We start from the raw sequence: 12,854 nt of genomic DNA, 5'->3' as shown, positions 1-12,854 counted from the left end.
GGAAAAAGAAAAATAAAATCTTCCTATTTACTGAATTCTAGACTTATTGTGCTACAAGGTAAATTGGTTAGTTAAATTACTAACCTGGAGGATAAAGAGTTTTACACAGTCTTATCAGCTGGTCTTCCTTTTGGTTTCTCTTATCCCTCTTTTAACCAAATCTCTCCATACTTTTAATTCTATTGGCTTCATTTTCCCCCTCATTATCAGGTAATTGACAAGGCCTAGCAATTTCCAACTAGATTTATTTTCTTCCTTGAAAAAAATGGAACACTTCCAAACTGTATCATTCTTTGAAATTACTCTTGTCTTTCTTTTCTTATTTTGTTTGTAAAAAGAGACAAGAAAATCTTGGATCAATATTGGCTAGATTTTTACTTTTTCAGTTAATTAGAAAGGAGAAGAAAAGTTGGAGGAAAAAGGGAAGAACCAGTTCTTATACGAGGTTGCATATTGTATAGAATGCTCTCCCGTGCATGATCTCACGGCATTCTCCTAACAATTTTAGGAAGTCAATGTTACTTATCCTGACTGATAACTGAGGATGAAATTAGTACAGCAAATTTAAGGTCCAAGTTGAGTCACAGCTGCTTCCCCAAAGTGAGCAGGGATGCTGCCTGATGTTTTTGTTTTGTTAATCAGCAAGTCCCCTTGCATAAGCTTGGCCCACACAGTCAAATAACTCAGAGAGAACTTGGATCTACTGTGTCCCTTAGTTATGCGGGGGTAGGTAGTGAGTGAGGGAGGAAGACCAAAGTCACTTTTGATACAACTACTACAAAAAAACTTTTATTTTTTTTATTTTATTTTTTTTCTTTTTTATTTCTTTCTTTTTTTTTTTTTTTTTGTAGAGACAGAGTCTCACTTTATGGCCCTCGGTAGAGTGCCGTGGCCTTACACAGCTCACAGCAACCTCCAACTCCTGGGCTTCAGCGATTCTCTTGCCTCAGCCTCCCGAGCAGCTGGGACTACAGGCACCCGCCACAACGCCCGGCTATTTTTTTGTTGCAGTTTGGCCGGGGCTGGGTTTGAACCCTCCGCCCTCGGTATATGGGGCCGGCGCCCTACTCACTGAACCACAGGCAAAAAAACTTTTAACAGTTTGTTCTGGTTCAGACTGCATTTGACTGGTTAATGAGGTCTTCACTCCATCACTCTGCTGGCTGTTATGGAGAACGCAAAGACAAACAACTCTTGGGCCCTGAACATCAGGCTACTTTTAGTCAAAAGATATAGGTTGAGGGTCCCTCATCTGAAAATCTTAAAACTTTTTGGTAACCAACATGAAACTCAAAGGAAATGCTCATTGGAGCATTTCAGATTAAAAATTTTTGGATTAGGGATCCTCAACTCATAAGTGTAATAAAAATATTCCAAAATCTCAAATTCAAAACACTTCTGGCCTCAAGCATTTTATTTATTTATTTCTAATTAAAAAAATGTTTTTTTGAGACAGAGTCTCACTTTGTCACCCTTGGAAGAGATGCCATGCATCATAGTGCACAGTAACCTCAAACTCTCCGGCTCAATTGATCCTCTTGCTGCAGCCTCCCAAGTAGGTGGGACTCTAAGTGCCCACCACAGTGCCTGGCCATTTTTAGAGACAGGGTCTCGATCTTGTTCAGGTTGGTCTCAAACTCCTGAGCTCAAGCAATCCACCTGCCTCGGCTTCCCAGAGTGCTGAGATTATAGGCGTGAGCCACACGTGGTCCTAAGCATTTTAGATCTGTACTGGGAAAATGAGTTTACAGGTGGGAGAGTTGGCTCATTCTACCCTGAGTGCTCTCCCACAGGCCTCTACCTAGAAACTCCAACCAAAGACCTCCTCTTCTGGTGACTGAGCAGAGGAAGAAAGCTACCCATCTCAGCAAAAGTTTTATTAACTTGCTGCCCTCTAGAGTGGAAAGGCCTTGAGGACTGGAGCTTTCATGCATCCATGCTAAGTTGCTGTTTAATAAATGAGTACGTGAAAAGACAACAACACAGAAAAGATTGTCATCAAAGCAGAATTTCTTATGTAATAGACAATAATGTGAATTTATTTTTGGTGATAGTCTAAAAGCTTTAAATACTTTTACTTCAGTAGCTAAAGGGCAGGTACTCTGGCAGTGATGCTGGCAACTGTTAACGCTTAGTCTATACAGTTCAAAGAGAATCTCTCAGGTGGTCTGTGGCTCTCATCCATCCTGCTACTGTGATCCTGGGGGTGTCACAAGCACTGCTGTAGTCTATTGTTTTCCCTTAGCATGCTTTAATCAATGTCTTGATTTTCACTCTCATTGACAGTGAAAGATTTGATAGAGTAGACATAAAACTGGTTTTCTTACCTTAAGAAACTTTCATTGAAAGATAAAGGTGGGCTCAGCACCCGTAGCACAGTGGTTACAGCGCTGGCCACATGCAGCCAGGCTGGTGGGTTCAAACCCGGCCTGGGCCAGCTAAACAACGACAACGGCAACAAAAACAAAAAAATAGCCGGGCACTATGGTGGGCACTTATAGTCCAGCAACATGGGAGGCTGAGGCAAGAGAATCACTTAAGCCCAAGAGTTTGAGGTTGCTGTGAGCTGCGTTGCCACAGCACAATTCCCAGAGCAACACAGTGAGACTTTGTCTCAAAAAAAAAAAAAAAAGAAAGAAAGATAAAGGTGATGACTGATTTATAGGGGCACCTGTTTTAAGAAACAAATCCTGATCCTTGTTTCCCTAATACAGCCTTAATAGCCAACACTAACAATTGGCATTTTCTTTGTGAGCCCTGTTCCCTCAGTTGTATCTTTTTGATACATGTGGAATTACAATGAGAAGTTTCATTTAAAGACTATTCTTCTTCAACTGCATGTATGAAACATTTGACATTTTCATGACTTAGTTGAAGCACTTTCTAGACAACTGGTTCTTTTTAACTTTTTAAAATTGAGGTAAAATTTATATAACATAAAATTAGCCATTTTAATGCATTTTTGGTGGCAATTAGTACATTCATAATGCTGTGCATACATCACCTCTATTGGTTCAGAATATTTTCATTAGCTCCGAAGGAGACCCCCCACTACAGTCACTCCCACTGACCCTCCTCGGGTCCCTGGCCCACCACACTGCTGTCTCCATGGGCTTCCTGCATGAGGCCGCCCACCTGGCTTCTTTCACCTGGCAGGGTAATTTCCAGGTCTATCCATGTTGTAGCCTGTTGCTTTCAGTCAGTTCACTCTGGACTTGTTCAAAACCTTTTTTGTGGCCACTTCACGTCTTCCAATTTTGAAGACGATTTCTCACTTTACCTCGAATTCTATTTCTGTGTTTGCATCAGAAGGGTGTTTGGAACAATGAACACTTTGGCTTAATTATATCCCTTTGAATTTTATTATTGGTATTATATCCCACGTTCTTCTGGCCTTGGCATGTAATGTCTTTTTTTTTTTTTTTACCTGATTAATTCATCAAGGATTCATGATTAATGTGCTGCTGATGAAAATGAAGAAACTAAAGTTCGGATATATGTTGCTAAAGTTACTGTATATCTGTACATTTCTTTCTCATTTTAATGACAAAATAAGTTTTTGTAAATCAAAGATTAAACTTTACGACTTTTCCTGATTATCCTCATTGTTCATTTGTAAAATATACAATATCAAAACTATTTTAACTAGATGGAGTTATTAAGACCTCCTTATACTAGAATTAATGTAATTAAAGCAATAAAACATATAAGGGTGTGAATAAACTGCTGAAGCTTTAAAGAGTTATATATTTTAATCATAATTTATGTGACTTGGGCCTAGAAATTTATTCTAAATGTCTTTCCTTTAAAATAAAAGTAAAATTCATAATCTTTATTAGAATTACTAATAAAAATAATTGTCGGTTTACAGTAACAACAAAGACACTCAGAAACAAAGTGATTAAGCAAGTGATATTAAGAAAATAGATCACGGGCGGCGCCTGTGGCTCAAGGAGTAGGGCGCTGGTCCCATATGCCGGAGGTGGCAGGTTCAAACCCAGCCCTGGCCAAAAAACCACAAAAAAAAAAAAAAGAAAATAGATCACATCTTCCTAAAATTAGCTATTCCAAAGAAAATATCTTTTAGACCTTATTTTACCTTCCAAAATGCTCTGTTAAAAAAAAACATAATCCAGATGATTAGAACTCATTATTTTTGTAGAAAATCATACAAAGCTTCAGAAAACAAGCCCATCCTATTAACCCTGAAAAGTGAAGGAAGAACCTCAAACTCTAAAGCAGCTTAAAGGTCATTTTGTCCAGTCCTTACTTTTTTTTTTTTGTAGAGACAGAGTCTCACTGTACCGCCCTTGGGTAGAGTGCCGTGGCGTCACAACGGCTCACAGCAATCTCTAACTCTTGGGCTTACGCGATTCTCTTGCCTCAGCCTCCCGAGCAGCTGGGACTACAGGCGCCCGCCACAACGCTCGGCTATTTTTTTGTTGCAGTTTGGCCGGGACTGGGTTTGAACCCGCCACCCTCGGCATATGGGGCCGGCACCCTACTCACTGAGCCACAGGCGCCGCCCCATCCAGTCCTTACTTTTTCAGACAAATCAGAGGTCACAGCTATTGGCATTGGAGTGGAGTCAGCAGTGCAACGCGGGACGTCCGGTTTCAGTTTAAAGTCCTTCCTACCATACCCCGAGTGCCCATGTGCTCCTGAATTAGGAACAAACACACAAGCCTATAAGAGATGTTAAGAGGCCAGCACATAAAAGCTGACACCCCGGCCCTGGTTATCAGAAGCGGGGGTCCAACATTAACAACAGCTACTCACGCGGACTTCTAGCTACTCTCCATTATTTATAACTCCAAGTACAATTGTTAAATATAGATTCCAAAATCCCATTCCTAAAGGGCAATAAAAAGATTCAATCTTTACTTCAAATACTAGTGAAGATAACATTTGGGAGAAAGAAAAAAAAAAACCCACAGGGAAAACACAACATGTACCTCTAGACGGAGTCCGGGCTGGGAAGTGACAGAATATCACTGCCGGGGCCACTTCCACTTGAGGGGCCCTGGTCTGAGACAGCACTCTCCCTAAGTGACACTCTACTCTCCTTTCAGAAACTTGTGTGAAATTAAGAGGAACAACTTTATTTTTCAAAATTATTAAAGCTTACAAATGTCCCTTAAAACAGCATTTCTAAGCAGAGCAGTTATCAAGGAGATTCTGGACCTCAAACCTCAAGGGAAGTGTGTGGCTTTTAAAAAGGGTGGCCTTTTTGGAGAGGAGAAGCAAAGGAAGGAAAACACTACTGAAGTTTCTTACCCCAGAGCTCTTACTGCTACATATTTCCTATTAAAGGAGCATCTGAAAGCGTTCTCCAATAAATAACCCAGCCCATCAGAGCCCAGCCGAACACCTCGTCCTCTCTACAGAGTCCATGCACTCTGGGTCTCACTCAGCTGGAGAGACAGAAACACACAACCCAGCAGCCTGGCCACTCACCTCACCTGTGCAAGGCCGGCGAGTTGCTGAGCCTCTTTCTCCCTCACTGAGTTCTGAGTGAATTAAAAGGGGCAAGGACAGCACATACCCATACGACAGTTTGTCTGCGAAAAACCAGAAGTGAGTGCCCACACTCTCCCCAACGGTGATACAGCAGCTCCCTGCACTCCCTCATTTGCCTCCCCTCAGACTCAGTGAGGAGACTGTCTATCTCCAGACAGGCTTGGACAGCATAGTTGTCACCTGTACTTTAAAAGCAGCTGTGGGTAAACCGGTCTCTGCTAAAATTGGTTCCAGTAATTATCAAAACTAAGCCAGGTGTGGTGGCTCACACCTGTAATCCCAACACTCTGGGAGGCCCAGGTGGGCAGATCACCTGCGCTCACAAGACCAGCCTAAGCTAGAGTGAGACCCCATCTCTAAAAATAGCCAGGTATTGTGGTGGGCGCCTGTAGTCCCACCTCCCTCGGTGGGAGGCCGAGGCAAGAGAATTGCTTGACCCCAAGAGTCCAAGGTTGCTGTGAGCTGTGATGCCAGGACGACAAAGTGAGACTCCGTCTCAAAAAAAAAAAAAAGTTCAAAAATACACATTCAAATCTTGTTGAAAAATATTCTAAAATGAACCCAAGGAAACACCTAACTTCCATTCCAGAAATACTTATTATGTGCCTATCATCCATCAGGAATTCTGCCACACAGAGGAAGTACAGTGGTGAATGGGAGGCAGCACCTGCCCCAGGGAGCCAGTATCCAGCTGCAAGGGCGAAGCACTGGGGCCAGGCACACAGTCCAGGGTCCTGCTAGTGCCTCTACATGCTCAGAGCCTGGCAAGGACTCGAGCGTGCTTGCGACCAAGACAGGGCTGTCAAGAGGCCTATACGGGGCAGACTTGCAGCCCAGCAGGTGAGGAGGAGGTGGTGGGTGGTGCAGTCTGCAGGGTGGGTGGAGGAGGTGGTGTGTGATGAGGCCAGTGGCGTGGGTGGAGGAGGTGGACACGGTTGCAGGCCGGCACAAGGATGGGGAGGGGCGGGGGGACAGCCATTCCATTCTGCGATGCATCTCAATGCTCCTTGTAGGAATGGCGATGTTCCTGTAATATTTAGTAAAAAAAAAAAAAAAAAATTGGGCACATCAACCTATGCCTGCAGTTGTCACTCTTACTGACATTAAAACATATCTCTCTGGTGGGACGTAGGTCAGCAGGCCACACTCAGAAAAGGAAGGCGAGGGTGGCCTGGTGGCACCTGTGAGGAAGGCGGAGGTGGCAGGGAGGCGTGAGATGGGCCTTTGAGGGAAAGTGGAGGCAGAGGCTGAGGGGTGGGGAGCTGGGATCAGACTTTCTAAGGAATGTCCGTAACCTGCCCATGGGATTGGTTAGTTTTCGTGTATGTTGCTGAGCTTGTCTTCTGATGTAAAATTTGTCAGCACTTAATCTGCTACCATAAAAACAAAAGCTGGTCTTCAAACCACTAATTGGCTTATGTTCTGAAATTCACTGACCTGCTGTGCTGTGGAAGCTGAGCAGGCAGCAGCCCTCTGGGGACCTCACTGCGGGGAAGGGGGGCTAAATGGTTGTGTGTCCTCCCAGCCCAGCCCCAGGCCAGTCTCCCTCTCTCCGGGGCTGCTAAGTCCCACCGCCCTCTGTGCCCCACCAGTTGGCTGCACTGGGTCTGTGCTCTGTGTGTACAGTGGCCTGGTGTCACCTACCTCACCAGTGTCTCAGGGAGTCTCATCCTGGCTTCCACAGAGGAAGTGGTGTGGTGCCCTGGGCGTGTGTCACGGCTCTGAAGAGGGCTCTGTGCACACCGGTCCTCTGTTCTTCCCTCAGCTGTGGTGGGAGTTTCCCTGCCAGTCTATTGTAAGGGCAATGGGAAAGTGATTTCACTGCATGTGCAGTTTTATGAACTCTTCCTTTCTTCACTCAACTCATAGGGACCTTAACTTCTTGGGAATCAATGCAAAATCCCTAATAATAGGATTCAGACTTTATCTAACGGATTTCATGCCTCAGTATATGCTGGTTTAGGATAAATATTCCGAATCTAGCATAGCTCAAGGCCACAGCAGGTAGCCAGGGGCACGCACAAATAGATACTAAATAATATTTACTGAATAAATGAGTGAATTATCTTGCTTCTCTCTGTGTATACATCTCTGTACTTCTGTGCCTTCACAGACAACATCTTTCCAATTTAAAGAGACTTTTCTTCCTGCCAGATCAAGATGTTTAAAGCATTGTTCTTATTTTTTTCATGAACTCTTCTGAGATTAGTCAGCTCAGATGTAGTCATTCCAGTCACTACCTGCTCTAGTACTTGTGCCCGTCCTGTTTTTGGTTCAAATGAACAAAATTCAAAGATCACATCAGCTGCTTCCTTTGTCATTCTCAACAGTTAGAGCCTCTGTACACATTTCGTGCTGACAAAATGCTATTTCTAAGGTTTTCTCCAGTACTTTACTTTAAAAGGCCTTTAAAGAAGTCTACTTAAAATAGCACCTATAAACTAGTAGTACTGTACACTTCAGGTTCAGAGATTAATGGTTTTTGTTTTAACAAGTTGGGAAATAAATAATAGTGGGATTTTTGAACTAAAAGAGGTTCCCTGCCACCTTCCCCCCCAAAAAAAAAAATTCCATACCAATTATAGGTTAACATATTTCAGGACATTTCTTTCCTTTTTCTCAATATTACCCTACCATATAAAAATAAAAGCATATAATAACCTGCAATAAGAAAGATAAAGCTCACACACTGAATTATGACGCCAAAGCAATGTGACCTCTCAGCTTGTTTGACCTATTAAACTGCTGCACAGGCCACTGGGGAGCAGGTCAGGGGACACCGTCAGGAGAAAGTCACCAGCGAGGCAGCAGGAGGAGGGACCAAGCAGGGCATGGTGTGGTCTGCCAGTATACCTGCATCATCAGCATTGTTTTGAAAACTGTAGTTTTAAACTTAAATCCAGGCTGGTTTTCTGACCCTTCTCTGAGTAGTCAATGTAGACACTCAAATCCAAAACTACTGTCTTTCAGAGAAAAACAAGGTATGCCACTGTTTTTCTGTGAGTCTCTGGACCAAAGCTGGTGGGGGCTGCTCCCCGAGCAGTGGCTCTGTGGTCCCTAATCCCCTTCAACAAAGCTGTTCAGCTCGCTATAATCACGAGCCATATGAAATCTGCTAGGCCAGATCTGAAAGTCTTTATGACTTAAGCTCAAACATACAACTGTTGGTGGTGCTGGTAGCTCAGTGGGTAGGGCGCCGGCCACATACACCCAGGCTGGCGTGTTGGAACCTAGCCTGGGACAGCTAAACAACAATGACAACTGTCTGTAGTCCCAGCTACTTGGGAGGCTGAGACAAGAGAATCACGTAAGCCCAAGAGTTTGAGGTTGCTGTGAGCTATGACACTATGGCACTCTACCAAGGGCAACATAATGAGACTGTGTCTCAAAAAACAAACAAACAAAAAAAAAACATACAACTGTCTTTCAATGGGGAAAAAGTCATTTTCTGTATTAGATATTAAAATTATAAAATTAATCATTTTAGGAAGAAGCATAATTTGTTAAGGTTATGAGAAGTATATTTTGTTAAAGTTTTGAGAGTTGCTATGAAACATGATAATTTGGGAAAAAAAGAGAGACACTGTTGTGTTTACTGGGCCATGGGTGGATGACCGACAATGGGTGATGTCACTAATAGGCAATTATAACATTCAGCATTCCACAACTATTTAATAATTTGTTTTGAAGAAATATAGTTTCCAAAAGAACAAAAAGACAATCTAAATATTTATTTGGATGGTTGCATGCCAAAATAATGTTAAATATATAAAGTATAATTGATCTAAAACTAAAAAGCACCAAATACCTAGTTACTGACTTTAACATGGAAAGGGGTCCAGAAGTTTATCAGTCAATGAATTTTTTGGAATGTTTGGTGTATTTCCCCTGGAAATGTTGTAGATGGTAGCCAGGCTTCCAATGTGAACAACAAAAGCAAGGTTAATATTATGTGCAAGTGTGGCTATAAAGCATAATAGGGAAAGAACAGGACTTTACAGAGCCCAGGACTCCAGCCCCAGGCCTGGCTGTGCTCCTCAATAGGCCTGTTTCTACACAACGGTTGCTCTGCCGTTTCTGGCCAGCGGCCTTTCCCACCTGGAACACAGCAGGGCCCGTGACAGCTGCAGCCTTTCATGTCTACAGTGGGTTCAGGTGGGTGGTTCAGTGTGGCATGTGAGTGGAAGAGCAGCCCCTGAAGCTGCCCAGGTGGACCTAACACCATCAGCCCAGGCTCACAGGCGGGCGGAGAGGTCATCTTGCCCTAAGTGCTCTTACTCTTCAACCTTGTGAACCTCAGCTGTCTACAATGAATATTCTAATGAGGACAAAACCAGAATTCAGCCTTCATGAGGATGAAGTTCATGTGGCCTATTTAAGGTTTCCTCATATGTAGACACAATTTCCAAATATTTGGGCAAATCCCACCCCTCAAATCTACAAGGCAACTACATTATAACATAACTGCCTTTTTACCAAGAAAAGGAAATGTTTGTTATGAAACACATCTATGAGGATCAAAAAACAATTCTTATATCTACTCAGAGCTTACAGGGAGTATCGGTATAATATACACCAGCTAGAGAAACAAGCTTTTGACCTGAGCTATCACTCACCAGTTCTGTGCCACAGGACAAAGAATCCAGGCCCCAGGGAGAGCTGACTGCCTGCTGAGCTCAGTCAGAAGAAATGCATGATAAACATCTCAGTTTAGAAAGGTAAACCACAGGAGGATGCTATCACAAAATGCTTAAATCAAAATATCATACACTCTTAAGTTTTTCTCCCTCAGATATTATGATAAGCCAGTCATTGACTAGAATTAAACAAAACATCCACATCATGAGAACTAATGAAGGAGATATTACAGTAAGAGTGAGAAAACCCCCCACTCCCGGTTTATTCTAACTGACCACGTGACTGGATACTTGCAAATGTTTCTTTCTTAATTCATAGATTTAAGATGATTACTGGAGATGTAGCAGATACATTTGGGCTAGATCTTTGTACCATTCCACCTCTGTTTGTCCAAAACCACATCTAAGGTGAGCTGGTGTGAAACTGGGCGGAGAACAGAGCCTGCTGACTATGGAAAGCACAAAGATACGACAACTTAAGAATTTTGTTTAAAGCTCATAAAAATCACAAAATGCCTTTTTACTAAATTAGATGTTTATTAATATCAAACTGTTATGCAAAGATGATTTATTGTTATTGTTAAGAAAACACAGAAAAAATCTTTGGAATTTAAATACATATGTATAACATTTTTATCATTTTTAATATGTGTTACTAAACCTGCATAATATTTTTGCTGACAATTATAATTTTTCCCCTAGAGGCACTTTGTGGGCTCAACATCTGGCCTTTTTATCCTGATTTATTGTCATTAAAAATAAAATTAGAGGGTGACGCCTGTGGCTCAAGGAGTAGGGCACCGGTCCCATATGCCAGAGGTGGTGGGTTTAAACCCAGCCCTGGCCAAAAACCACACACACACAAAAATAATAAATAAATAAAATTAGAGGTGGGTGTGGTGACTCATGCCTGTATTCCGAGCACTCTGGAAGGTGGAGGCAGTTGGATTGCTTGAGCTCATAAGTTCAAGACCAGCCTAAGCAAGAGCAAGATCCTGTCTCTACTAAAAATAGAAAAACTGGCCAGGCGCCTGTAGTCCCAGCTGAAACAAGCTTGTCTTGTGAGGCTGAGACAAGAGGATCACCTGAGTTCAAGAGACTGAGGTTGCTATGAGCTATAATGATGTTATGACACTCTCCCCAGGGTGACAGATGAGACTGTGTCTCAAATAATTAAATAAAATAAGAGATGGAAGACTAATGAAAGAACCAGCCATTGTAGCAAATTGGATGCCATTTTGGCATTTCCTTGCCTTCCTCTGGCCGCATGCCGTAGGATCTTCACTCCCTCCAGGCTGCAGGACTTCCCTTCCAACTGTCTTCCCTTCAAGAGGGCGGCCTCTAGGTGTACTTCACCAAACATTCCATAGGTGTCTTGCACCAGAAGGCAGACTCTGTAAAAAAGCATTCACATCAGCTCATTTTTTGGTTTATTTTTTTGTAGAGGTGAGATCTTGCTATGTTGCTAAGGCTAGTCTTAAACTCCTGGGCTCAAGCAATCCTTCTACTTCAACCTCCCAAAGTGCTCAGGGCACAGTTGTTTTTTGAGGAGGCAGTTTGGGTTGATAAAGAAATCAAGATTTCGACTGGGCACAGTGGTTCATGCCTGTAATTCTAGCACTCTGGTATGCCTAGGTGGGTGGACTGTCTTAGCTCAGGAGTTCAAGAGCAGCCTGAGCAACAGTGAGATCCTATTTCTACTGAAAATAGAGAAATTAGCTGGTGGTGGTGGTGCACACCTATAGTCCCAGCTACTTGGGAAATTAAGGCAAGAAGATTGCTTGAGCCCAAGAGTTTAAGGTTGCTGTGAGCTATGACACCATGCCACTCTAGCCTGGGGTAACACAGTAAGACTCTGTCTCAAAAAAAAAAAAAAAAATCAGGATTCCTTCTCTTTTACTGCAAATCCACTGTAATCGTCTTCCTAAATAGATGATTCAGGGTAAATGAAGTTGGATTCAAGCACACACTTTTTGGATTTCTACATGCAGGTTATCATTATCTACAAAACATAGGAGATATAATCTCTTCTGGCATGAAACTAAACCCTAAGCCAAATGTGGCTGAAAAGCACATCAAGATGACCAGCCTCTTAAACCAAACACACTACCACTGCCCATAAACAGATGGCTCCTTTCCCCATTTTTATCCTGTTTCCCATAAGAGGAAACATTTATATTCTGCGTGGATACTCAATGCTGAGAAAAGCTTCAGAGTAACATGATATGAGCAGCAGTAAGGGGCTTTCTCTGAGAAGGTGCGTGTTTACGGACAAGCATATTGCAGCGCGGTAAATCACTGTCCCAACCTGCAGTAACACAGACGTGATGGATATCCAGTGACACGATGGAATTCCTCCAGTTTTTAAGTGCTATATTCATGAAAGTCTATTTATGACTGAATTCCCAATCCTGCCACTTCATAAATTCAGGTAAATGAAGTTTTATTTGTCACAAAAGGATACAATCTCGGGAGGCTGAGGCAAGAGAATCATGTAAGCCCAAGAGTTAGAGGTTGCTGTGAGCTGTGTGATGCCACGGCACTCTACCTGAGGGCGGTATGTGAGACTCTGTCTCTACAAAAAAAAATCATCGAACACAAGGAAACAAACTATTATGTGGGGGAAAGTCTGAAGAAATAACAATAGACCAGCTGAGGACTTGAGATGTTAGAATTAACAGATATGAAATACAGAAT

General features: G+C 42.6%; 1 protein-coding gene across 1 annotated transcript in view; it reads right to left on the bottom strand.

The window, feature by feature from the left end:
- Nucleotides 1-12,854, bottom strand: part of LOC128563185 (DNA repair-scaffolding protein-like) — a 398,757-nt gene that overhangs the window by 27,448 nt on the left and 358,455 nt on the right. Inside the window, 1 exon segment of the mRNA XM_053558362.1 lies at nucleotides 11,401-11,551. Coding sequence (XP_053414337.1) covers nucleotides 11,401-11,551 — 151 coding nt within the window.

The sequence above is a fragment of the Nycticebus coucang genome, chromosome 13, assembly GCF_027406575.1.
Source record: "Nycticebus coucang isolate mNycCou1 chromosome 13, mNycCou1.pri, whole genome shotgun sequence".
Classification (NCBI taxonomy): Eukaryota; Metazoa; Chordata; class Mammalia; order Primates; family Lorisidae; genus Nycticebus; species Nycticebus coucang.
Note: the sequence above shows the minus strand (reverse complement) of the source record. Positions and strands in the feature narration are given on the sequence as shown.